The following is a 26,781-nucleotide window of genomic DNA, read 5'->3' on the forward strand; positions in this document are numbered from 1 at the left end:
AAGATCCACCTTTTTCTGTTCCTTTTGTTTACATTTAGTCAACGACTAAAGCTGCAATAAAGCTACACTGTGACTTTATGTCATATACAGTAAAGCATTAATGTGTCATGCAACAAATCCAAGATCAGCTGCTTTTCATTCATCTTGTAAATTACATGTGGGTGAAATTACAATATATGCCAATCTGCCAAGTCAGGAGCAGAAAAAGCTCTTCCTGTTGATTAAACCAAGACTGCATTATGTAAATAACTGGCCAACCGTGACAGCCTGTTAATCACATGTCAAGCCGCAGGTAGCTGGCACTCTTACAGTATACACCACCCTGCGTGGATGAGACAGCCATCCTATTTCTGGGTATTTTGTTGTACTGCAAGACAAGTGAGTTATTGTCTGAGAACTGGGTGTAGCCTTCTCACCCAGGAACTTGTGAGAAGGTCACATGGATGACGGAAAAATCTGTGGGTGGCATTTATCGACTGTGACATTTCTGACAGGTAAGCTCAAAAGGCTTTGACTCGAAGTTAGAAACGCTGCTCTTTCACAAAAGCTAAACCGACTGATGTCACATTTTCCCTTTTAATGCCGTCACAGAGCCAGGACATTTACTGTATGTGTGGGTTTAGTCAACAACGCTGTCCTGTTGGCTCCAAATCAGTCCTGGGGCATTTACCTCACAGCAAAATTTTCCGCACCAGTCAGTGCCGTGCTGCAGGAACTCAGGATTGCTTCCAGTTACAAAGCAGAAGCCTCCTTTTTTTTTTTTTTTTTTTCTCTGAGCGTCTGACAATATTTACAGGCTGATACAGTTCTTGCTGCCTCCTCTTGTACATTACAAGGGCTCTGCTCCAAAGCTTTGACAGGAGAAAGGCTTGTTTCATCCACCTGTCTCTGTGAAAGGAGGGCTATAAATACACACAAAAATGAGGAGAAAGGCGTTCCAAGTACAAACTTTTATTTCAATTTGACTGAAATGTGAAGGAAGCCACTATCGCGTTATTCCTTTTGTTAGTTTAAGAAAATAATTTCCTGTGTGCACACGCATGGTGTAGCATGCAAACAAATATCAAAGATTTTGCGTGGACAAAAAAGCAGAATGCTCAATAACTAAGATATCAGGAATATAGTGACAGCTATATATAATTTGGTGTTTTTTTTCCTCCTAATAGTAGGCTATAAATATCAATTTCTATGGTGCTGGTGCAGCTTTGCATGCTTTTGGCTGCTGTGCTATTCATCACATTGTGTTCAACACTGTAAAATTAGTTGTCTCTCAAAAGTGGCACTTAAACAACGACATTGACGACAGGTTCCAAAACATACAATGTACAAAATTACAAAATAAATATGCCTCTTTTCTTAAACCAGTCTCTTCTGGTTTTGCAATAAAATAGGCTCACAAAGCATATTTAAACATCAACCGTGGCACTTTTTTTTTTAAATATATTAAAATGAGTTTCTGAACACAATTCATGCAGCAAGTAAAAAAAAAAAAAAAAAGGTATTATATTCAAAGTTTGGTTTTACAAATTTGCATCAAACAGAAGCAAGGACACTGTTGTCACACAAAGGGCTGCTGTTTGAATGAACAAATGCAGCTCAGTATGACACTGCCATCAGCTATTTTTAGGTGGCGGTGCCCAGACTCGCGTGCTGAAGCCCTTATCCAGCCTCGCGTCTGACCCTGCAGTCTGCTGATGATGGTAAATCTTGTTCCACTGCTCATTAAAGAGACATCCCTGCTGCCAGTCTTGCCATCTGACACGAGTTGGGAGATGATCTCCCCTGGAAGAAAACTGACCTGTGCACATCACATCTGCAAACGACAGGGACAGAGGGAAAAACATTCAGGCGTCAGCAATGTCTCTCCATTGAACGCTTATGGGCTGTTGCAGGATTTCAGTTGGCATTACATCTGCTTATATATGCCCTGATGTGTAGCTGAGCCAAAAAAACAGAGGTATCCTAAACAAGCATTAGCAAGACTCTCAAGGTGTTGAGTGTTTTGGATGGTAAAAAGGCTTTAATGATGGCTACTCGAGCTACTTTGGTGTCTTTGATTGTTGCTGAAACTGAAAAACGCAGCTTTTCTAATGTTATGCTTTTTAAACCGCTTCAGCACAAGCATCATCTCACACCCTGACATCACTGGTTGTTGTAATTCAATCACATGTGCTGGAACAGGAAACCTGTGATCGCTATATGCACGTATGTAAGGACGTGGTGCATACTTGTCTTTGAGTTTCTATTCTTGACAGAGTAATAACAAAAATCCACACCCTTAGCCCGAGGGCATGAGAAAATAATTGGAAACTTGAGTGGAACGTGGTGTAAATGTCTGGAGGGATCCCAGGCTCTCCAGTGAGGTCAGCCTCGTCATAAGACGAGCACTTAATTAATGCTGCGCTTCGACAGAAGATTTAGCGAAAGCAGACTGAGATGAGAAAACAACTGAGATATCTGTGTGAGAATAAATCTGCAACACGTGGAAAATAAATGTCATTGTTGAGCTGTAATTTTTGTCCCAACTTTAGGAAAAGCCTGACTTCTAGAAATGAAACCTTACTGCTTGTTATAACATCTTATTATTTAGCTTCTCTTGCACAGGAATTATTCTGTGGGACTGTGAATCCGTATGAGGTGACACGGAACCCGGGTGAATGAGACAACCACAGATGTTTCCATCTGGGAATCTCTAAACCTAAACTTTCCCCCAAATTATAAACATCTGTCACATCAGCAAGCTGTTAATAAAACAAGTGGATTTAAGTTTAGCAATGCAAGAAACATTGTGCTTTCAGTGTTTGCAGTGACCATGGACTCTGACCTCTATGATCCACTTCTTAAAGTGCCTGCTTGGCAAAGTGCCTGTGTAGAAGATGTGTTTGTAAGATATAAAAACTATTAACCTTGGATGCTCTCGGTGCTTTTGGTGCTCCACAGTCTGTCATTCTGTGCTGCGGCCTCATGCAGGTTGTCACTCAGTGGTGGATTCGGGCTCAGCTGGGACAGTCTGTTTTTCTTTAGATCCATTGTGTCCAAACAGCATCCAGTATACACAGCCAGAGCCTCCGCATTTGCGGTGAGAAAATGGGCTCAAACCTTTTCTGGCTCAAAATGATATAATAGTGTCCATAAGCTTCCCAAAGCACTTTAAACTTAAATTTAAAGTACATTCAAATCAGTAATACTGTCAAGCATCCCAGAAACTTTAGTACTTGGTGAAATAATCACTATTTAATACTTTTTCAATTACGTAAGAGTTTGAATTTAATAACATTTGTCTCTCTTTGTATCTTAAATATAAAATGAAAGCCGCACATGCTATACAACCTAATAATGTTTATGTTAATTAATGTTTTCATACCACATGTACATTATAATATGCATTATCAATTAGAACATTTACTGATGATTAAATAAGATAAGTAAATAGATAGTCATTAATGTGTCATTAATGATTACTATAAAACCTTTTAATAAATTAGTAAACAAACCAAATTTGGTTAGATAGCATTGATATTAAAATCAATATCAAATAATGATTAGTTCACCATATCTTACTAATGGGTGGGGTAAAGTGTTATGTGTCATCATGATGTATATTATTGGTGTGATGGCTGTGGCAGCCAAAGAAATGCACTTTAAGTAGGTAAGTAGGTTCCTGTTAACCAGCTGGCTCCACCGTATTTAATGTTTTCTTGTGCGCAGGCTGCGGTTCTCTAAGTCCTTGAGCTGCCTCTCCAGCGAGTCTGTCGTTCCAACAGACGCCAACTCCACCTCCTTGGACGGCAGCTGGGGACAATAGACCTTGTTGTACTCTCCAAGTGACCGGCTGCAAACTGGAAGGTCCTTCCAACTGAAACCTGCAGCAGCAGAGCCACTACAGCAAACTCACGCAGGCTGCGGAGAGACTCACTTGGGAAGCAGCTAAAAAGGCATCAGGGATCACCACAACGTCTACCAGACCAGGAAACAAGAGGTGACACTATCGGGTTGGCAGTGACTGCACTTTCTAAATAAAATACTTGTTTTCATCAGCTGCAAGTTTGTTAAAAGTGAAATCCACTTTACATGGCTCACCAAGTCCATTTCCATCAATATTCAGAATGAATAAGTCTTTAAAAATGCATAGGCCATCTGTGCACTTGTCTGTGCAAACAAACTTTGGCTAGCTGCCCTCTAGTCTGAATTGACTCCTAATATGCATTTATATCCCCATGTGGCTTCCAACCATGTTAGAGTTTGTAGATCAGATATCTTTCTGCAGCTGAGAACTCAGCGCTGATTTTCGGACCAGATGAAAGGCTTGACTGCACATGTCTCTCTGGACAATATTTAGGTGAGGTAGATCACACTTTTTTCTCTCTCATGCTCGGTCCTTAAATAATATTTCTCATTTACATTTGTTTTGTGCTGCAAAATTTGGGAATTCATGTCGCTCAATGGTTCAAAAAGCAGGAATGTCTAAATGTGGACTTGTCAAAAAAGCCAACATTAACAATTTAGATAAGACTCTTTGGTCCACAACAATGAGTCATGTGACAGGCACCGGGTAAGAACACGCCTCTACAGGATGGCTGGATGTCTCTACACAGAGCTCTCATCCGGCCTGGGCAGCAGCTGAGTGTGTTTCCTCTTCTCTAAGATCCTGTTGAGCTCATCAGCAAAGGAGTAGCAGAGCGGTGATGCGTTTTCAGAGTCACTTTGCCTCAGCAGCACATAGCTGTTCCCGTTCATCCTCCTCAGGACAGTGGGCAATGTGGACGACAGCCCGTTGGGGAAGTCACACTCTGGAGAGGGAAGCTGCGGGGTGGGAGGGAGAGGAGGGGCTGGGGGAGGAGGCTCTTTATTATGTGATGTTTGACCCTCACCGGGGACGATCTGTAGAAAGCCTCCATCCTGAATGCTGCCATTATGCATCTTTGAACCTCCATTACAAATGCTGTTGCCATTACAGTGACTTGAGATGGTCTTCAGCTCCATGTGGGAGGAGTTCCTGTGTTGTTTTCTGCTCCTGTTGTTTCTCTTGTTGCTCGGGTACGCTGCAGCTGCAGCGCGCAATGAGTACTTCCCTCTGTTGCCCACTCGCAAGCAAAAGCCCACATAGATGAGGACAACGGTGAGGACCACACACAGGCCACCGAGGATGGTGACGAGGGACAGGTACATGGTCTCCATGTTCCTGGGGGACAGTAGCTCTGAGTGCGTGGGGAGTAATACAGGTGTCTCAGATGAGGGACGCTCGGATGGCGCTGGCAGGGTGGCAAAAAGATTATGACCTCCATCAACAGGTGGGGGAGGGGGCAGGTCAAGGCTGATGGTTATGTTGTAGGTTACAATGGCGACCTTGATGTCGTTCTCAACGGCGTGACAGGTGTACAGGCCACTCTGCTCCTGTCGGGCTTCGATAACCAGCAGGCCGTCTGTGCCGGTTCTGAATCCAGAGTTGAGATCGTACCCCTGCACCTCGTCACCATCCCGCGTCCACAGGGGCGTCGCCAGGTTGGAACTCAGCTCACACTGCAGCAGGACATCATCACCCACCCGCACACTGCGGCTCCGCAGGACAACATCTGAAACACCAGCGTGTTTTAAAAGCAACGCAGCTTCTGATTAATCTCACATACTAACTGTTTAGCATCTATTGCATTTCTAAAAAGCTGTACAGACTTGTTGATGCATGAAGTCCAATTATAAATCTTTAAAATCAAGCCGTCATATTAACTCGTACAGAGGGAGAAGAAGGAGGCAGAAAATGCAACATTTTATCAGATTGAAACTGAAAAGCAGGGAGAAGGCATTTGCCTGCCTTGAATATCAAACAGATTTCTCTCCAGAGATGGCAAAGATGTGATTAAAGAAGGGAGGAGAGGATTTTAACAGCATATTGTGCATAATAAACTTTCAAAGAGGCCTTCATGTCACTTGACGACAAGTGAGGATTTTTTGAGCCTTGTGTTCTCTATTTATAAATCAGCCTTCAACATAAAAAGCAAACATTTTTTAAATGGAGCGGCAGATGAGATTTCTGCTTACCGTATGGTATCTTCTCACATCCCATGCTCCCTTGCTGGATGTCTTGGATTAAAGCGGATCTGTGAAGACAAAGAAAAAAAATAACAATAAGCATATTAATGCAAAGAGTAACCAGTCACTGAGATTTATTTCGTCCTGTTTCTGCTCGGTGCTGCTCCAGTCTGAACTATTCATATCTGTCATATCTTTCAGTGCTCCCACAGCTGCTTTCTCCTGACTAAGCTTAAATGTCCAGATTAATCAGCTTTGCTCTGCTTTGTTTACTATCACATCCGGTTTCAGGTCTCTGCCAGCACTGTGATTATGCAATTGTTCTGGGAGCTGACACTGTGACAGGGCATGGTGATATTTCAGGTTGCTCAGATTAAACTAACAAAAGGGCACCTGCAGCATTTTAATCACCTGATCCAACTGAACAGACACACACAGACTTTAAAACAAACCTGTCTGTCTGTGTTGTTACATCTGTGCACTCAGCTACATTCCAGGCACAGTGAGGGTCCCTGGCGAAGATACAGTCATAGCAGGAAGTGTACCTGCTACAATTAGAGAGCGGCAGCTGGACCACGCCTGACGGAGAGCCCACATACACACTCATCTGGGGGAGAGAGATCATTTTAGTACTGTAGCATTAATCTTTAACTATGTGTGTGTGTGTGTGTGTGTGTGTTTGTGATGGACAGATGGGCTACCTGCTTTGTAGATATCTGAAGATTGGTAACAGGCTGTGATTCATCAAACAGCTGAAGCTCCTCAATAATGTGCAGCTGACCATTGGCTTTTACAGCTTTGTGTAACCAGCCTTCATCTGGACGACCGCAACAGAGAACAGAGAAACATTAAATTATTAAAACACCAAATTCTAATTGATTTTGATCATATTAATATGTAAACTTGCAAACACTTGCAACTAACTTAAGATGTGTAATTTACGTCTTTGCTATTGTTTTTCTCATTGTTGAGCATCTGTTAATACATGAAGCTTCGGGCATCGAGTTTTTTTTATAGAGCGACTAAAGCACAGTGAGTTTTGGCTTCTAAAAAAATATTTTTAAAACCAGCAAATCTAGGCAGTTGCAGGGTGCATTTTTTTGAGGGAGGGGCAGCTTCTTGCTGAAGAGTAGTTGCTTATTTGGGCATGTTCCAAATTATAATTTTGCCTGTTTAAAAGAGCATAAACTACACCATTTGACCTCCTGTAGCAGAATCTGTCACAACCCTCCACAACTCTACTTTCCTATTCACACAGCTGACATTCAGTGAGGCAAATCAAACTAGCGCAATTCAAAAATGCAGATGAACAATATAAAAGAGTATTTAAAAAATTAGAATTCTATTTTACTTATTATACCAGTCACTTTTTTGTGCTTGTTTTAATAGATCTGGTTGGTTGGTTTAGTCATAAGATCTGGCACTGATTCGGAGAAGGAATCTGAAAAACTTGCTTTGGATAGTTTCCGAATGCGTCATAACGTGATTACGAGAGGAAATAAAACAGGTTGGCAATAGACTGGGAAGAGATAGATATATTTCCAGTCTACCAATGTGTAAGAGAAAAACTTTCTCTTTTCTGTTTTCTTTAACTTAACAGATCTTGAACCATTGTAAAATCCCGACTACAACAAATGATTTTTGTCAGCTGGCACAGCTGCCAGACATCAAGACACTGAACTTAGACCAGATGTAAATTTAAACAAAACCAATGACGGCAAATACAAGGATTTGTGCCATTACTTTAGCTGCCTTCAAGGTGAGTGCAAATGTGGGAAAACTAGAATGATCCATGGGGTGGGTCTGTTTCTGTTCTATATGGTAAACTAAATTTAGTGAGTTAGAGGGTCAGTCCTCTGAAAGCAAATACATATATCTCCCACAAAAGCTCCGATTTCACATACCTGTGCCCATGTATAATACATGGTACATTTGTCCATCTAACCCCTGGACCATGTGTGCCGCCATATGCGTGTAGTCTGTTGTCCTCCTGAACAAAAGTGGACGTCTGTCTACAGGCTGGACCTGCTGGGACATCAGAGGATGGCGTCTGACAAAATCCAGCACATCATCGGGCAGGGAGGTGGAGATGTTTATGCCCCTGGCCCTCAGAGCGTCAGATATACACTGTTGTAAAAAAAAAAAAAACAGAAGGCAGAGAGTAAAAAGAAGAGGTACAATGAGAGAGTAACAAGGCACGATGTGGGCTGCAGGGAAAAGAGAGACATGTTTTACTCATTTGTAATAAACATCTCCTTAAATAGAGGCCAACGCTGAGGGGATGTCATGAAGCTTAGTGAAACAGTCTGCGGGAAACATCAGGGAACAGGAGGAAAGTATGAACCTGCAAAAGAGTCTGTCTGGGAAAAATGTAAATCTTCACACAGATTACAATGAACCTGTATGAATAAAGCATCCGGATGGTGCTGACATGTGGGTGACTCAGCTCCTTCTGCACCCGACTGAAGGAACAACTTTCCTTCTCTCTTTGTAATTTTTTCAAAAGACTTCATCCAACTCCTCTAAGAAGCTTTCACGCTCCCGAGTTAAAACCTTTGACCATTTCGGCTTTCTGTTTAATAGCAAAGTTAAAGTAAGTCAGACAAAGTGCTGAAATGACTCTGCAGTGGATAACGTCAGGCCCTGCTAACAATGCCAGTGCCCTGGTTGCCAAAGCTCTGAGACGGAGTTAATCGCTATGGTTTTGGCTTTCAGGTGAGTCTTGAGTTTCATACTTGAAGCTGTCACTCATTCTCAATGTCATTTTCCCTCCATCTTTTTCATTTTCATCCGCTCTCTGTGAGAGGTTTTCCTCTATGAGTCATTAGAGGCGGAAGAGTTTAGCCACATGACATCAGTCCTTGTGTGAGAGTGTGCACGTGTGCTTACTGTTCCAGGCCGTGGGTCAGGGATCTTTCCAGTGTATTCCTTCCACTTCGAGCCAGAGTCCTGGTTCTCCATGTAGGGTCCTTCAAAGGCCTCTTGGACTTCAGGCAGAGAGAACTGACACACTGCAGATGCCTTCACGTTTTTCCTTTAGAAATCAAGTCACACAGTGAGAAGGACCAGAGCACAGGCCAGGAGCAATAACACTGGTAAACCCATGGTTGCCATAGAGACAGCCGTAGAGGTAGAGTAGATCGGTAGCTAACCTAGTCAACACGATAAGGAAGGACAAATGGAGCAAAAAGCAAGAGAAGGGGGAAGGGAAGGACACTGACAAGAGATAGTATGAAGCTGTTTAGAAGTCATAAGAAAGCCAGGAGGGAAGGAGGAAAGAACAAAACAATTTCAGTGATGCGTGGTAGAGGCTGAGGCAAGAGACAGAAGAAGGGAAGATGGGGAGGAGAAGAAAGCATTCGTACAAAAGGAAGAAGCTGAAGAGAAATTAATTTTGATGCTTTTCCCACTGCTATACTTTTTGCTTTAAACTAATGTTCAATCTTTCCTAAACACAGCTTTGTGGTGAAAGGAATAATACACTTATGTCCATGCAGCTTTTCAACCACATGAAGGATTTGCAGGAGAACGTTGAAAGCATGAAATCCGGAGCACTTTTGTCTTATCAGTAACAGCATCGCCATTTGATTTTTTTTTTTTCTTTTTTTTTAATCCCATATGAGAGCTAAAGTGAGTTACTGTTGAAGCATAGAGATCATCCCTCCTACTGCTTTCTATTGAAAGCCCTGAACTGGCAAGACAGTGAAAGGGATTTATTGTGAAGCAACAACATAAAACAATATATCTGTCCGGCATTTGCTAACTTCAATTGTTCATGATATACTTCTTTTGTCAAATAAAGCATTGTTTTGGCTAAATTTCCCCCAAAACCTTTCAGCATATTGTAACCAAAGTGTCCTGAGAAGAAACTAGACTACTCCACCTTCTCTTGGCTTGCTGATGAGAGTCTTTGGCTAGTTGCAGACCTTTTCAGAGCTGACGCCATTCTACAAATACAGGTCCAACTTGCAAGTCTCTTTATGGCGGAAGGTCTGATTCAATCGTGGGAAACCTAACAGGGAAAGTTGCTTTTCCAGCATTGCTAACAATTGCCTACACTGCAAGAAGCCCAAAAGGATGGACAGGCTTATCAAAATACTTCCACACAAAAGTCTCACAATGAAGAAAAAATAAAGCACATGCCGATATTGGAAAAAAATGCTTCAGAATTATTCAAAATAATTTAAGCAGAAGCCATGGTAAACCTCAGCAAGGTTACAAACTTTGCTGTGCTGATAGCTATTATTGATCACATTCTTTAATAAAACAAGAGCCTTGTAAGCAGCAACAGCTGCTCCTCTTGTATTTCTAATCAGGCTGCTGCTAAATGAGTACATGCTGTAGTATCAAACTACACGTGGTCACCACAAGAAAACCCAAGTTTTCGATACAATAACACGTGAAATTCAGATTACAACTTTTTAAGGCATCTGTAAATCCACTCGACGCTCGCTCTTCAAACGTCTGTAAAACTACCCCTGCCTACCATCTACTTATCAAATCATTGGGACAATCAGCTTATTTGGGCTTTGTTTCTCTTCTCCCTTTCATCTCCTCCCCTCCTTTCTTCTTCGACAGCCTCAATATATCGATCGCCTTCGTCTTTGTCTCACTCATCAACATTTGCAATCTCAAAGCCCCCATCACGCTGCCATCTTAACGGGACAAAAATTTCCACTCACCACTCCAAGCCGAAAATGCCGTAGAAATGAGTGTCGTGTGGAGTGAGGCCAGGCATAACGAACACGCTGCGCAGCACATTAAAGTGGAAGTCATACTCAGGCAGGGAGCAAGACAACCTGGTCTTGAGGAAGGATGTCCACCGTTTCTGGAGAGTTAAATGACCTCCTCTGTCTCCCTGAGGGAAGAAGGTGAAAAACAAAGGAGAGGTGGAGGAGTGGAGGGAGAGGAGGGAGAGGAGGGAGAGGAGAAAGTTATATGAGGTAGGTTTATGAAAAAGGAAGGATTTAACACTTGGCCAAAGGTTACACAGCAGAGGATGTGGACCCCTGAAATGCATAACAGATGGTACAGGAGAGTAAAAAATGATTAAACAGCGTTAGGCCTTCTTGTGGGTCGAAATTTCCACTCCAAGGTTGGTTGGAGGTCACTCATGGGTGTGACAGCGACACATACAACCCCCGTAGACACATCTCAACACCCATTCATGATTCTTTTGGAAATCCAGCAAATAACGTAATCATCTCATTTGATTTAAGGCTTAAATGAATTCAACCAGAGGTGAAACGCATATGTCCCATATGGCACCGAGGCACGAAAAAGCAAATGTGTGAGAAAAAGAAGGTTATCACAGTTGGCTCTTGCTACTCAGAACTCATTACAGGGCAGCAGGAAATGTAAATCAGTCACAATTTAGACAACATGCGATGCTAAACAGTCTGTCTCACCTGAATGCTCCCACTGTGAGCCACTCTGACTCTGCAACCAATTGATCAGCTACGCAGTCTGCTCCACTAATTACACTGGGGTCCTGCTCCAAATGCATCCCCCGTCTCGCCCCTCATCTATTACTGTACATCTTACTGTCATCAGCTAAACTGATGTAAGGTCTCGCTCTCGACTGCAAAATAGCACCTGCATCTCTCCAAATCTGCACTCACCTTACAAACCCGGGCAACTCGTGCCACCCTGCTGTGACTGTAGGTTGTAGTTTGTTCCTGGCTCCTCTCGGTAAAGAAAAAGTAGATCTTATCATCATCACCGGTGCTGCTGCCCAAACTCTCCTTCACAAGTGCTGAGCCTACGAAGTCTGCCTCTGCAAATTGGAAAAGAGATCTGGCTGCTGAAAATGTTTACATCCCTGTATCATTTCAGTGTAATGCGATGAAACAGGCTGCTGAGAGTGCAGGTGGTCGTTAAAATATGAATAGAATTTGGAGAAGCAGTGGATAATATTGAGGCTTCCCATGATGTTAACCGGTTGCTTGACAAAATCCATAGATCACTCGCACCATCCTGCCACCCAAACATGCTAAAGTGCTCTTATCATTCCAAGAGTTTATCTCACCATCCAGCCAGCGTGTGGGAGCATCTTCTGTCTTTAGAGTGGGAGATGGAGAGTTACGGCGGATATCTGGAAAGCTCCTGAATTCATACCGGGAAGCCGTGTATATCTGCTGGTCTGAAGGAGAAACAATGTATTGAGTCTTTTAGTTGTTAAAACAAATTCCTGAAGCAACTGAACTGTTTAGAGCGTCGCACCTATAACGAGAGCAGTGTAACCTGTTGTAGGTCCGAAGGGACATTTGTCCCTGCCGTCCTCAGGCTCTGATGACATAACAAATCTCTTCTCATCCTATATAGAAGTGAACAGAGGTAAGGGCACAATAGTTCAGATATACATTTAAAAAGACAGGAAAATATGAACATCTATTCAGCAAATGCAACACCAAAGTAGGCTGCACCGCAGAAAGTATGTATGTGTTAGGCATGGACATACTATGTATGCACAAAGGGGTCTGAAGGCATAAGTCCCACACATGTAGAGATGCGTCGAGTTAAACCTCTGCAGGAGGCGGATGTGATTAAAACACTCTGTCTGAAAGAGGAAGAGAAAATGCATTACAATTTGGGAGGAAATATCAATGGACAATAGAGGGAAATAAACAGATGAAGAGAAAAGGGTGAAAGAACAACTAAACACCAACCTTATTGTCTTTTCCCTTCAGCAGGCACTCACGCTTCTGTTTGGGGGAGGCCTCCCACTCAATCTATAACAGACCAGAAAACACACAATACAGTAAGAAAGAAACAGCGTTGGGTGCTTTCTAGCTGGCATAAATTGTTATGTGAATAACTACATATCTTATGGAAGATATAGATATATATCGAATGATTTTTCTTTGCTGTAATAAATCAATCATTAGGAATTTCAATGATCCTGGCACCTAAATTCCCCGTGTTGATGAACAGCAGGATGTGTTTTTCATGTAACAAAAACTTAGTTGAGGAGTGGTAGCAAACACTTACATGCACACCATACCTTTAGGCAGACACCACTGCTGTGTCTACATAGTCAACAAAACGCCTTAATGTCAGGTTGTCACCAGGTAATAAGTGAAGCAGCATGACGCATGAGAAACATTTCAAGGTTTCTCAGTAAAGCTAAAGCTTGTCTTGCTGAGTAAAAGGATGGTGAACTTCAGGCATTTCTTTTAAGGAGTCTCACCTCTCGGATGGTAAAAAAATTAGAACACGGAAAAAAAAAGTTCTTCCTGGAAGAACACAGAACGAGAACTTATAGCACCAAAAAGGTTTAAAAAAAACCGTCTCCCTTTTATTTTACATCAGAGAAATATCGGCTTGTGAAATAATCTAATTCATGGCATCTGGAATTGCCAAAGTGGTCGTGTTGACACACTTTGCACTGTCGATGTCGCCACCCACTAAGGGCATAATCAATTAGGACGCTCCTCATTTCAGCTCTTGTGGTAACTCGAGGTAACGTGAAGAAACTAACTGAATGCAAGTCACAGAGTTGTGTTTGCAACAACAGTTTTATTCTTAACTCTGTTTCAGCAACTTTCAGCAACCCCCACACGTATACAACAGACTTGGCCATGATGAAATCTTAATGTGCGTTTTCTCTTCAAAATATTGCTGTTCTACTTTTATGGATTTCACAACTTACTGCACTTATATCCATACAACAAGTTACTTCCTGGCAATACCTTCAGTATGTTCACATCAGGTCAGTGCAGGAATGGGTGAAACTTTAAGTGATAATATATCAGGAGAATATATATATATATATATATATATATATATATATATATATATATATATATATACATATAATAAATGAGAACTCGTGAATGACGAAAATACTTCCACCCCAAAATGAAATGTTGCCTCAAAAGTTCTTGCATTGAAAAATGCAAATGAACGCAATGATAGCTTTAAAGCTACAAGGCAGTTGAGGCACACATCTAGCAGCAACACAGAATCAAACAAACTCACTGTGAGAGCAGAACGGGCTGAGATGTCAGAGGCGTTGAGAGCAAATACAGCCCCCCGGGCCCCGATGTAAAGACGCTCACTCTCTGCCTCCAGCAACATGGGGCCATAGTTGACTGCAGAGGACTGAAAACGCCTGCTACCCTGGAGACCTGAGGAAAGGAGAGGAAGCAAGAGGAGAGGAGAGGATAATAATCAAATCAAATCAAACTTTATTTATATTGCACCTTTCATACTAAAAAGCAGCACAAAGTGTTTTACATAATAAAATCAAAAATCAAATCAATTCATGCATAAACTCACACACAACATCACATCGACAACCACATTGCACACATACCACCCCCCAACATGAGCAACATCAATATCAACAACAATCAACATTAAAATCAACATTAAAATCTGGCTTGACGCTGAAGTGAGGAAACGGTATCAGGTGACGTTTTGTGTGTTTGCAACTAATCATGCAAAACAGCTCCTAATGTCCCTTAAAAGAAATACATCTATACGCCAGTCCTATGTGTTGCAACACAGGTTAGGATCAGCCGTATGATAATCAGTATAATTTTACATTCAAGATGATGACCTCCTTTTGTTCTTGTACTTCCTCTGATTATTTCAACAGCACATGCCCTGTGGGATATTGGACAATAGAAGTAGTTTAAAGAGCCAGGTTCTTTTTTTTGTCTGACTTCACACATTGCAACCTGGGCATACCTCACCACACTTTCCACTGCAGCTATTGATTATGGTCTATCTCTGTGGGAACACATGTTGGTTCAAAAATAACACTTCCAGGAAAAAAAAAAAAAAAAAAGCTATGGCCTGAAATGTATTGGGTTACCTTAAATATGATCAATGTCTTATCGTTTGGATTCTTATTTGGCGATTTTAGCAACAAATGATAAAAGAAAAAAACTTTTTTCAAACCGATGGGTTCTTTGTTCCCCAACTCATCTCCCTTATATGACTTTAGGAAGTCACAGCACAGCAGAGTGCCTATTAAACGCTCAAAAGCTCGAGCTTTTTCAATAAGATCTGACAGAGAATGAGAAAAAAAAAAGGTGAAACAGAATTTCATCTTCCGTGATGGATTTCCTGCTGCATGATTTTTGAGTGTTGGTGCAAAGCAGTGAGAAAGGCCTTATTCGCTGATTCTAAGGACTTACAGTTGAGATCTTTTTTTAGACTGCTAAAAGAGAAAACTTTGATTAAACCCCTCTGCTTTGTGATGGCACAGAAAACCTCTTCACCTGGCTGTGCAGTTCCTCCTGTTGGGTCTTAATCCATTTCAAGGCTGTGAGGGGGCTGGAGCCTATCTATCTATCTATCCCTGCAGCCGTCGGGTATGAGGTGGGGTACACGCTGGACATGCATGCAAGAGCCTTCAGCCATGTTAGTTAAACTATGCAGCTCTGCAGGCTTTGAGCTGAATCATTATGCCAGCTTGTCAACACACTGCCAGGATGCTAACACTGGTATACAATGAGACCTGAGATGTAACTAATTTCGACATGGTTGCATTTTAGTTGAGTACTTCTGCTTTATGCTAATATAAAGTATACTACAAGTGACCCAATATTCAACAAAAGATCAGAGCAAAACTCAAAAGCTAAGAACAAATTTGTATATCCATACAAGCATTTACTATACCCACTTAATCCAATTCAGGTTCTAGAGTCACTGTGTATGTAAAACTGTACATAGATTAGTTCAAACAAATCACCTCTACTTGCAGAGGCTACAACGCTAGCATGCTGCTTACAAAGTGATGTGGTAATTCTTTAATTATTCAGTGATGTCATACATAATTATAAATCAAACCTGTACCAGCATTTTTCTGTTAATACTTTGGTATTTTTGTACAGACATCACAGAAAGTTCGGCTCAAATGTTGGTTTGTTACTGTGTCAAAAGTTGACTTCAGCAAAAGATATGAATACTTCTTCCGCCACAGCTGATGTAAAAGTTTGCATGATTTTGCAGCTACGTGATTTTAAACCAGAGCACTGGACTATCATTTGAAAATCGTGGAAACCAGCAGAGCTCGAATACATTCTGAAGTAAATACAGCCTTTATAATGCAGGATAGACCTGAGAAACGTAGCCAGACAAAAAAAACCCGAACCGAACCAAGAGAACGTCGGTAAACATAACATGAGCACAAATTCAATTACATACATTCAAAATTTCTACTTACAAACGTGACTAGAAAGCGGCGCTTGAGGATAACCTAATGTTTGTATTTGAGCCCCTCCACATCTGTTTGTGGCTCGTGGTGCATATTCATTCGCATCCTGTTTTCTGCATGTTCCTCTATCAATCCAAACACCTGCTTCTCACCTGTCTTCTTCTTGCCTAACTGGCAGCTCTATCTTCAACATCCCTTCTCCAAACATACCCAGCATCCCTCCTCTGCTCACGTCCAAACCAATCTTTCCCTGTTGGTTGAATCCTAAACTGTCTAGCCTGGGCTGTCTCTCTGATATGTACAGATCCTGATCCTGTCCGTGCTCATCTCCCTCATAGTGAATCTTAGCATCTTCAAGTCAGCTGCTTTCTGCTTTTTCAGTGGCACTCCCTAAGCCATGAAGCATAGCTGGTCTCAAACCCATTTTTTTTAAAGAATGATTATTTTTTTCACCCCATTACATTAAACTTAATCGCCAGAGTAGGCATTGAAAGGAGTATGCTTATCTTAAAAAGCTCTGTTGAGGAACAAAAAGGTCATGACACACACAACATCAGACCTCAGCTTTTTTCTGTGGATCTCTGTGATGTGGGGTGTTTTGTTTTGAGTTTTTCTCCCCCATCCAGTTCTCCAAGCTATATTGGGATGCATCTGTTTGACAAGTCAAGATACTAATGAGGTTCAGTCACACTCAGCAAAGAGACATACCGTACAGTGCACACACACACAAACAATACATGTCACAACGTTCCTTGCAGCAGTCATGGGAAGCTGGAGAGTTACGTAAATTCCAACCATATAATGTATCAGGAGTCCACTTAGCTTGGTGTAAACATTACACCACCGTGAATACACACGAACACAGAGAAAGAAAGAGGTCTGTTACTACCACAACAAAATGTGCACAAGACCACAGTGATGTGAAGATAAGTTAATGTGTAATTAACAGACATGCGGTGACGGATGCTGAGCAGGTTTGACTGTCATTTTGACGGCAATAAGGGTGTATGAATGCAAAAGGAAGCCACTTTTTATGCCTACCAATGAGTACTGTAGTAAAAAAAAGATCGTCAGACTTCCGGCATTTGCAGCCAATTCACTTCACCCTGAACACTGCATGGTTATCAAGTAAGCCTGTCATTAAGATTCCTATCAGCTGCTGTGAAAGACGATCCACTCAGCTCCGTAGAGTAGCAGCAGCAGTAGCCGGTTCCCATCCCAAGCTGCTCTTTGACGCTCAGGTACATGCTTTCTGCCTTATTCTCGACAAAAAGAGTTTAACCTCTGTGGGGTTTTCAGTACAAGAACTTCTCCCACCCAATACGGGTTCCTCATTATAGGTGAAAAAATGCATTAAAGCAGAGACGAAGACTATATTTCCTCTGCGTAAATCCCAGCATTCGGACTCATAATACCTTATGTGGGTGGTTGTGTGTGTGCGTGAGGGCCTAACAGCTGGAGCCAGGTAACACAATATAACGTAGCTGAGAGAGCGACACAGCAGAGGGACAATTATCTGAGCTGTATTACAATGAAACAACGCCTCAAAGCCCATTTTAGCCTAAGCTCACAAGATCCTGCGACAAAAGGCACGTATGACTTGGTCTGTAGGCAAAGAAGAGGTGCTGACAAGGCAGCAAGACGAGCCCAGCTGATATTATTTACCGAGCAAACACTTAGAGGGACCTCAGCTGATCAGCAAAGTACACTATGTTCAGGGACAAACACACAGACGTGCATGTACACACTTGTTGGACTTTAAGGCACTGAACTGTGACGTGACAGCATGACACACAAAGTCTCACGCAGACATCAGGCCTGTTTATGGTTCAGAGTTTTCTGACGTGTAAATGAAAACTAGATCTACAGGCTGCCAGTGTAAGACATATTCTGATGAGACCTGACCGGGGCATGCAATAGCAATGAATTTAGAAGTAGTCACAGTTTTGATCTATTAACAATAGGCATTCCCTCAGATTTTTCAAATTTGTTACCTTTACAAATTAACCACTGCTATCCCATTATTAAAATTCCAATAAACATATTCCTCCCCTAAAAACGTCCCTTTGTTTTAGGAAAGGGGAAAAAACACAAGTTGCAAAATGTGTATGCTTGTGAAATGTGTCTACCCACTCAGGTTTGGAGACTTCGTGGTTAGGTTGCTAAGGAACGCAGAGATTAAATGGATTAGATATAAGTTTGCATATCGAAATCTCCTCATCGAGGAAAAGGAAGCAAAAGAAACAAAGACGAGGTAAAAGCGAGGTAATAGAATAAAAGATGGCAGAGCAACTATGAAAAGTACTAATTAATGAAAGGACCTGTGTGTCCACACATGGACTGATAATTATCTGATCATTTATAGAAATTAATCTATCAAGACAACTTTTTTTTTTTTTTTTTTTTTTTCAAGATGAGGAACAGGAGAACCAAGAGACCTTGTGGAAGAATTAAAATTGTACTTCAGTTAAGCTGAAAAATTTCCATTCACACCTCTGTGCATGAACAAATAAAGTGCAGGATCAGACGACAGTTCTGCTTAATGGGCAAACAATTTTCCACACATGCACAAAAGAAAAATACAATATATCACTGTCTTGCGCCACACTACAACAGTTGTCATGGTTACGCTGCTTCTCAACTACCTACAGTGGTGTCAGACTTCCTGGATGCTCCTCAGGGATCCAAGTGAAAGCAATTTGCACATCAGCTTCCGTCTCTGCAGCACCTCAGGCTACATGCCATCACTCACAAGGTGATAAGTAAATAATAATCCAAGCTCGATTGAAAAAAATTTTTTTTGTTAAATCACAACAGTTAACACTTGGGTTCACAAATGAGACTGCAGGGAGTAAAAGGAGGGCCGGGGAGGAGAAGAATTTATGGTTTAAAGGAGGTTAAAGAGAATATAGATATAGGCATAAAAATGTTGGGCATCTGGTCAAAGCATCTGTTACTATGTGTAGTTAAGTCACTGAAAGATTGAATGATCTCCACAAGGCATTAAGTTAATGATCAAACATTTTTTTTAGGGCATATTACAGGACCATTTCACAGTCTAATCTGCCAAACTTGATTCAACTCTTAGGGCTACGATTTACTCACAGTCATTGTTGGGAAACTGCAAGTGATGCAGATTTCAAAGTTTTACAAATACTTTCAACAATCAAGGTCCATGAGCTCCTCTAAACAGCCGCCTAGAATTTAGAAAATGGAACTGAAACCCACAAAGTACAGTTATCAGGCAGCTATTTCCACAGCTTGTAATGGCAGTTAACATGAAGAATGTCAGGCCAAGTTAAGTTCCAGAAAACCAAGAAGACTCACTGAGAGAACTGCTTGCAGGATTGCTAGAAAAGATAATTAAACCCCCTGTTTACGTGCTAAAGACCTTCAAGGATATTCCACATGCTCTTGGGTGGTCGTGCACGGCTCTGCTCTGCACAATCATAACTCACTGAACTGTAATGAGAACAAAGGCTTTTCTTCATCCAAAGACAGTAATTAATCAGATTGGGGAAAATGGTGTCGATTTCCACGAAAAGTTAAACTTTCCAAACGTTAAGCATGGTGGCAGACGTATCATGGTTCGGGCTTGTGTTGGAGTCAAATACAAACATCCAACTGTGGTTAAAAATAGCCAACAATGGTAAGAGGCCCTTTGAACAATGATTCGAAATTGACCCTAAGACCCAAAATGGACAAAGTTAATCGATTTCCACTATCGTCCCAGCAGTGCCCTCCAGCTTAACATCTGCAGACAAACTTTAAGGGAGCAACGCCTAGACGACAGCAAAAGAATCTCACAGAACTAAAAGCCTTCTGCAGGAAGAATGTGTAAAAATCCCTCAAATATGAACTTAAAACCGCTCAACTGCTACGAAAAGCTGTTTACAAGCTGTGACACTTACCAAAGAGGACGTCACTAAGTACTAAACATGTCCCCAAATCTTTTATTTGGGATCTCTTTTTTCCTTTTTTTTTTTTTAATTTTGAGACGATCAAAGTTGACAACACGAGATTAGCAGTGCATCCGTTTCTGTAACATTACCAGGTCCTGAACTGATCGTAGCTAATGTTTAGCCGTCACCATCTCAGTGCATTTGCCCGTTGTTGGACTGGTGAGGATAAAGTGTGGTGTAGGGAATGGACAGAGGGGTGGATGAGAGAAATGTGATACTCCGTAAACTGATGCTGGGGCTGTGTGAATGTGTCTGTACCTACCGCTGCTTAGCACGGTGACACGTGGGGTCACATCCAGATCCAGGGGCGTTCTGAACGGGAAGCCAGCCGCCGCTGCACACAAGCAGCTCAGCAGCAGGAGATGCGCTGAAGATCGAGCTCCCTGCATCTCCACCAAGCGCCTCTTCGAGCAGACACTCTCCAGCCGATGCGTATGCGTACACAAAGAAACTCACACTAACATATTCACCACATACACCTCTTTTCAGACACACACACACACACGCCCACGCAGTGAGATAAACAGCAGGCGGCTTCTTTCACCGTTGTGTAGAGAGGAGGGAAGAAACCTGAAACACACACACACACACACAGGGAGTGCACGTTATTAATAGTCTGCGACACCTTAGAAAAGCCAGGAGAAGTTGAAAAGCACAGAAAGTTGGCGCAGCAGAGTTCAAACGCGTTAAATGACCTGCTGTGGAGGATTTCAAAGGGATGACGACAGACACATGAAAGAGACACAAAGTGCCTTCGCTCAATGAAATATCGGATCAGATCAGAATTTCACTGTGTGCAGAGGGTGAGCAGCTGCTGGAAATATCGCTAACCAAACAAGCGCTGTCAAACAGAGTGATGTGCCCAAATCACAAGCAAACACGTGAGGATTAAACTGCGATGTGGAGCAATCCAGATCAATAAGGTGCAAAACCGGTTCAAGCACTGGCCGTACCGGACAGGAGCCAAACCAGCGAGTGGAGAAATTGTGAAACATGATCATCTCTGCGATGTGTGTGTGTGTGTGTGTGTGCTGTGATAAGAATGCCAATGCTGCTCCGGCAGAGTAAGACCCTCTTTTGGGGGAGTGAAAGGAGTGATGGTGAGAGGAGGGGCAGGAGTATGTGTGTGTGTGTGTATTTCATGCACCAGTGCACACACCAACACTCAGAGTACATTGACAGACACTCTTTGGAGCATCGCCAGCCGTGTCCAATCGTACTGGCAGTAATGGCGACATCTCTCCTTCGTCTAAACTCTTTTTCTGTCTCGCACACACAGAGACGCACACATGCAGGCTCTCTAAATGCTTCCCCAGCTCCGAATGTAAACAGTCACACTCTTAAGCCCTCTCCACCAAACATAGCAAGCTCCCAGCAGCCTTAACAGCTGAACGTCCATGAAGCCCGCTCGTTTCTTCTAGTTCAAGAACGCACGCATGCATGGCACAACTCTTCTCGCGTTCACCCAAGGATGCAACCAAAAAAAAAAGGAAAAAACAGATCGAAAGGCGAAGCCATTAGCACATAAAGCAGTGACTGCACCCTCATAGAAATTCTCAGTAGTCCCTCAAGGCTAACACCATGACGACGGCCGGCTTGAGAGTTGCACAATATGACGGACGAACATGACAGTATGCAGGTGTGGACAAGAACGATGCGGCAACTGTTAACAGTAAGCCTGTGGATCAAATCCCCGTGAGATATTTGTATGTCATGTAGTCCAACGTGTACCGTTACACCAACAAGAGATATGGAGCATGTGAGACTTTTTGAACGACAGAAAGGTTCAGAATTACAGTCCTGAACACGAACACGACCAAAAAGGCACGAAAAATATAACTGAAACCTTTAAACTGTGGTATCCTCAGATTGTCGGGCGCTAAAAGATTATTCTACACACGTTTAGTTTTTAATAGAAAACAACCGGTGTGCTTCTTGTGCTGGTTTCAGATCTTTGAAAACATTTTTATTTTTTTTTATTTTTCAAAAAAAGGCTTTGCTTCATTTTCTATCATTCTGGCTGTTTTGTCATGTTAACTAAGCAGGGTGTTGTAATGTGCAGAGACAGTTAATGCATCACCCCCAACACTCAGCACTTTGTATTTGTTCATAAAACTTTGTGTTGCACTTAGTCAGGACTGTTCTAAAAAATCCATCTGAGTTAGGCCAGCGGCCTCAGGTGCTGGAGTTATGTGAAAGACAATAAAAACATTAGGCTAGGTAATTGAATTGAATGTATAATAAATCAAATTTTAAGTCATATTTCAGACACACTTGCTTGTTTCCGGCCTCTCAAATGTCCGGATTTGCTCTCTGCTGTTGCTTTTAAAAAATATTGTAAATGAAAGACGTTTGGTTTGTGGACTATTTGACAAAAAGCAAGCGAGTGAAAACGAAAACGAGGTTAATCGACTGGTTTATACAAATGACTTGCTTTAAGAGGGTTTACTAATTCCCAGCAGGTGAATCTGACACCTTATGTGTCAGACTTTCCAAAATTACACCTGAAGGGGAAAAAGCATTAGCCCACACGCAGTCCCAGATGCCAAACTTACTACTTTCACTAAGAGTCAAGAGTCTGAGATAAAATTGAATGATGCCAGGGATTTTGGCTGTGCGTTCCCACTGAGGATGTACTCTTTAATGTGTGCCAACTTCCCTCCCAGTCTTATCAAAGCTCCTCTCAAAAGGTGGCAGAGGAGGTGCACTGGGGGGAGATTTCATAAGTCTTTATCTGACTCGAGCACTCACTCAAATGGGCTGTCATCGGCTAAATCCTTTCAGGCAATCAAGAAGCCACAGTGGACCTGATGGAGTCTTATAATCATTAGAGGGGCCTGTTCACGTGGCAATGAAACAGCGGCCTATGCAATAAGAGAAAGGGAAAGATGGGAGAAATATCTGCAAGCAAGAGGTAAAATACTATTGTCAAGTCCAGCGGTGCCAGTAATCTTCACATTCCCAAGTCTCTGTCGTCTAAAATCAATTATTCCTGACTTGCTCGGGGTTTACCTCGGACCCCCTGAATCCAGAGGCCTTCAATTGTTAATTAGCTGCTGAGCACAGAAGTCAAAATGTTGAGAAATTGCAGAGGTAGAGGTGTTGGAAATAAAGTGAGGCAGACCCAGAGGAAATCACACCACTCACAATCTGTCGTCCTCCTGATCCCACAGCCAGCTATCTGTCCCATGACATTCATTCACAGAAATGGATTTTATTAAGCAATTATATAGTGTCTGAAAACCTGGCTGAACAGAGGAGGCTGGCGCAGAGCGGTGACAGCTCCATTAACGAGTTGTCCCTAAAGGACTCAAAAACTCTTGTTTTTGAGTTTTATTTATATGTCTGAGTGACAACTGGTAGAAAAGATTACAGCCAAAGCCATTGAGCTGTGCTTGAACCGACCAGTGGACTGCTTTAAAACACTTTGTTTTACAGACAGACAAAAGCAAGCCAGCTGAACTGAGCTCCATTTGTTCCCAGGACTAAAGCTTTGCATTTTATGTGGTCACTCTGTGCATGAGACACTGAGCTCTTTAAATCTACTTTCAGCACTGGAGTTATTCTGATGAACAAACGAAAGGCACAAAACTGTGTGTGGTCAGTGTCTCACCGAAACGCTGTTTGCCATCATTTACAATCAAGGAGCTTTTTTTTTCTCTGAGAATCTTCCCGGGAGCCCAAATCCTGCAAAAGTTGACAGTCGAGGGTCTAAAATTCCAGCATTGCCGAGGCTTTACAGTGACTCTCGACAGCCATCACCAGTCTCGTTCAAGTATATAACGGGCTTACAGTCGGAAAAGAAAAAAGAAAAATATTCATTTTCATTTACAGCATTTAACTGAAAATCCAAAATCTGCTTCACGATAAACAGCACCCGCTGTCCTTCTGTCCTTCAGAGCCTCAGTTAGGAGAAATCAAAAATGTTATCCCAATTTTGTTTGATTCAGAATGTCAGAAGCTCAAAAAAAAAAAATTAAAAAAAATGGGGGCCTTGTTTATCAGATATTTTGCTTGAAGCAGAGCCAGATGTTTTCAATGGGTGTCAAGTCTGGACTGCAGGTAAACCAGTTAAGCACTCAAACCTGAGTGAAACCCCAGAGTCATGCTGTTAGTAAATGTCTCCCCTCTCTTTACTTCTGAAAAACTGGGAGGCTATTTTCACACCCGACCATACAACTGTTTTCTTTCGCTTTTCTAAACTACTTTTCATTTTAAGTTTCCTCCCAGTTCCAACCTCTGACGTGTCTTTAAATACTTTAAAGGATTTTGTCAATAATTTCCCTCTGTCGATGTTTACATTCCCCACATCAGTTCAAACGTTTGCACAAACAAAAGGTTACGCTGTGTGTATGTTAAGTGTACACGCAGCCTGAAGACTAACTCCTAATACAAATGGTGGTCTTTCCACTGATACAGCGGTGGTGATTTGACTCTGAGCTTCCAGTTTTCAGAAATGTTTGCCCCTATGGACTCCCAATGAGAGGTTAGAGTAGAGAGCAACATCTGGATAACAGAGGTGGAAACCAGCTGCTTTGCAGGGCGCAAGTTAAAGAAAAGGTAAGAGGAAGAAGATCCTATCTATACAAAATAAACACATCCTACAAATGTTTCCTTCCAATTAGCATACAAATCACTCAAGTCAAGCCTCTCTTGGCAGGTAGACAGGCGGGTTCACAAGGTTTACACAGCTCCTCTGTGAGCTTAATGATTAAATCACAGTTACAACACTGAGCAGGAGATGGCTGGTGACCACCACCCTTTGACAGATCAGTAATGCTCCTCCAGCACCTTCATCATCATCAGTGTGTGTTTCTAGAGCCTTCACTCCACTGGCTTCTATGGTTTCTATATGGTTTTACAGAGAGGTTTCCTGCACATCTCTACTGATATGTGAAGGATTTTAAGTCACTCCACCAGAGCAGCCCCGGATCAGTTCTAACGCAGTGCAGTGAGTTTTCACCTATAGACATCAGTCGGCTTTAACGCTCAATTAAGCGGACAGCGGTGACGTTTGGTGATGTTACATCTGTCTGAATTTGACATTAACATCCAACAGTTTAATATTCGTCAATGATATGTTAATATCCCACGTTTTGGGAGGATAACTGTAATATTTATCATTGGAAATGAACAGGCTGAATTCAGAGTAAACAGAATACAACACACTGAAAATGAGCAGAACATTACAAAGTATCACAGTAGAAGAGAATTTAAAAAATACATAAAACACGATAAATTGCATGTGTTCACTGTGTCGTCACGTAATGTTCGGTGTTTCTTACCTGCATTCGTGGAAAAATCCCCCCCAATGAACAGGATTTATACGTTTCCTTGACTTCGGAATTATTCAAGTGGACTTTAAACGCCTGTGTACGCTCCCAAACACCCACTGAAAGACGAGTAGAAGCTCCTCCGCTCATTTGCCGTCACAGGTGGCCCGCCCTCCCTCGACGCTCACTTTTTATTTCACCCATCTCGGAAGCCCACGATTTCTCTTCCTCTATTAAGCTCACTGTTGTTTAAGAATCAAACACCTCGTGGTTTATTGCCCCACTTTCCATGGGGATATTTCTGAAGTCTACAGTGCGCAGGGAGTTGCGGTAATAATAACAGGCAAAGTAAAAAAGGTGGGCTACGTAAAGCGCCCTGTCTCTCTCTCAGGTGTGCATAGTGATGTCACGCTGACATCTAGCGTTTAGAGAGGGAATTGCACACAAGCGTTGTTGAAAAATGCCTAGAAGTTTTAGACTTACAAAACAAGATAAAGACTTCTTCTTTTAGATTAGTTTAAATTATTATCTGTGTAAAAACTATCGTTGAACGCTTGTGAAAATTTATTTTGTCCTAACAAGAGATTAAATCAGCCAAACCTTTCTAGTATCTCATCAGCATTCAATGCTACTTTATCAACGCAAATTATGGTATCAAAGTCCCCAAAAACATAGGTTTTAAAAGGGGATAGAGGGATAGGACTATTTAATTTAATTTAGACAAAATCTTATTTTTACTTACCCACCTCCAAGACCATTACTTTGCCTGCATCATAGAACAACATAAAATAGTCAATAAGCTTACAAACATTTATCCGCACATATGCCATCTTACTAACTTCTTGGACACTCTATTGACAAATAGATTGACAAAATAAACTGAATACCTCATTTGAACCCTTGTCAAAATGGAACAAAAACAGTTAAGGAAAACCTATATCTATTAATTTGAAGGAGATTCATTAACTAACCGACTCCAGTCAATTTCTTTTTCATTTCAGCTTTAATAAACTTTCACCGTACAAGCATAAAGAATTGTTTCAGTGTGGATTTCTAACTTTGATGAAAAGAGAACAGGCATAATTAGCACATCTCCTATGAATTAGTAACCAATACATCTATTTTGTAGATCAGTTTCGTAGATAAATGTGACGTTACATAGCCAGAATTTCTTACTTACTGAAGGTGCCTGATAGAAAAACTGGTTCCATCTTTTTGCCATGTTTCTATCCCAAAAGATGCACAAATCCAAATAATCAAAACGCCCAGAGGGGAGTAGGCTACATATGCAACTTTAGTATTTGTATTGTGTAAGGCAACAGCAAACAAATCAGATGTTTGTGTGTGTGCC

At 41.8% G+C, this 26,781-nt stretch overlaps 1 protein-coding gene across 1 annotated transcript; it reads right to left on the minus strand.

Annotated features, from left to right (window-relative positions):
- Positions 1-935: 935 nt before the first annotated feature.
- Positions 936-25,737, minus strand: LOC142393831 (semaphorin-4G-like). The gene is made up of 16 exons (XM_075478313.1): positions 25,443-25,737; positions 20,420-20,727; positions 14,008-14,156; positions 12,696-12,758; positions 12,488-12,586; positions 12,250-12,343; positions 12,056-12,169; positions 11,649-11,803; positions 10,710-10,885; positions 8,917-9,061; positions 7,932-8,154; positions 6,729-6,844; positions 6,480-6,634; positions 6,037-6,095; positions 2,907-5,573; positions 936-1,813 (listed from the first exon to the last, which is right to left on the minus strand). The coding sequence occupies exons 2-15, from the start codon at positions 20,544-20,546 to the stop codon at positions 4,588-4,590; spliced, it is 2,661 nt and encodes an 886-aa protein (XP_075334428.1). The 5' UTR covers positions 20,547-20,727; positions 25,443-25,737; the 3' UTR covers positions 936-1,813; positions 2,907-4,587.
- Between the last annotated feature and the right edge of the window lie 1,044 nt (positions 25,738-26,781).

The sequence above is a fragment of the Odontesthes bonariensis genome, chromosome 2 (assembly GCF_027942865.1).
Source record: "Odontesthes bonariensis isolate fOdoBon6 chromosome 2, fOdoBon6.hap1, whole genome shotgun sequence".
Lineage (NCBI taxonomy): Eukaryota > Metazoa > Chordata > Actinopteri > Atheriniformes > Atherinopsidae > Odontesthes > Odontesthes bonariensis.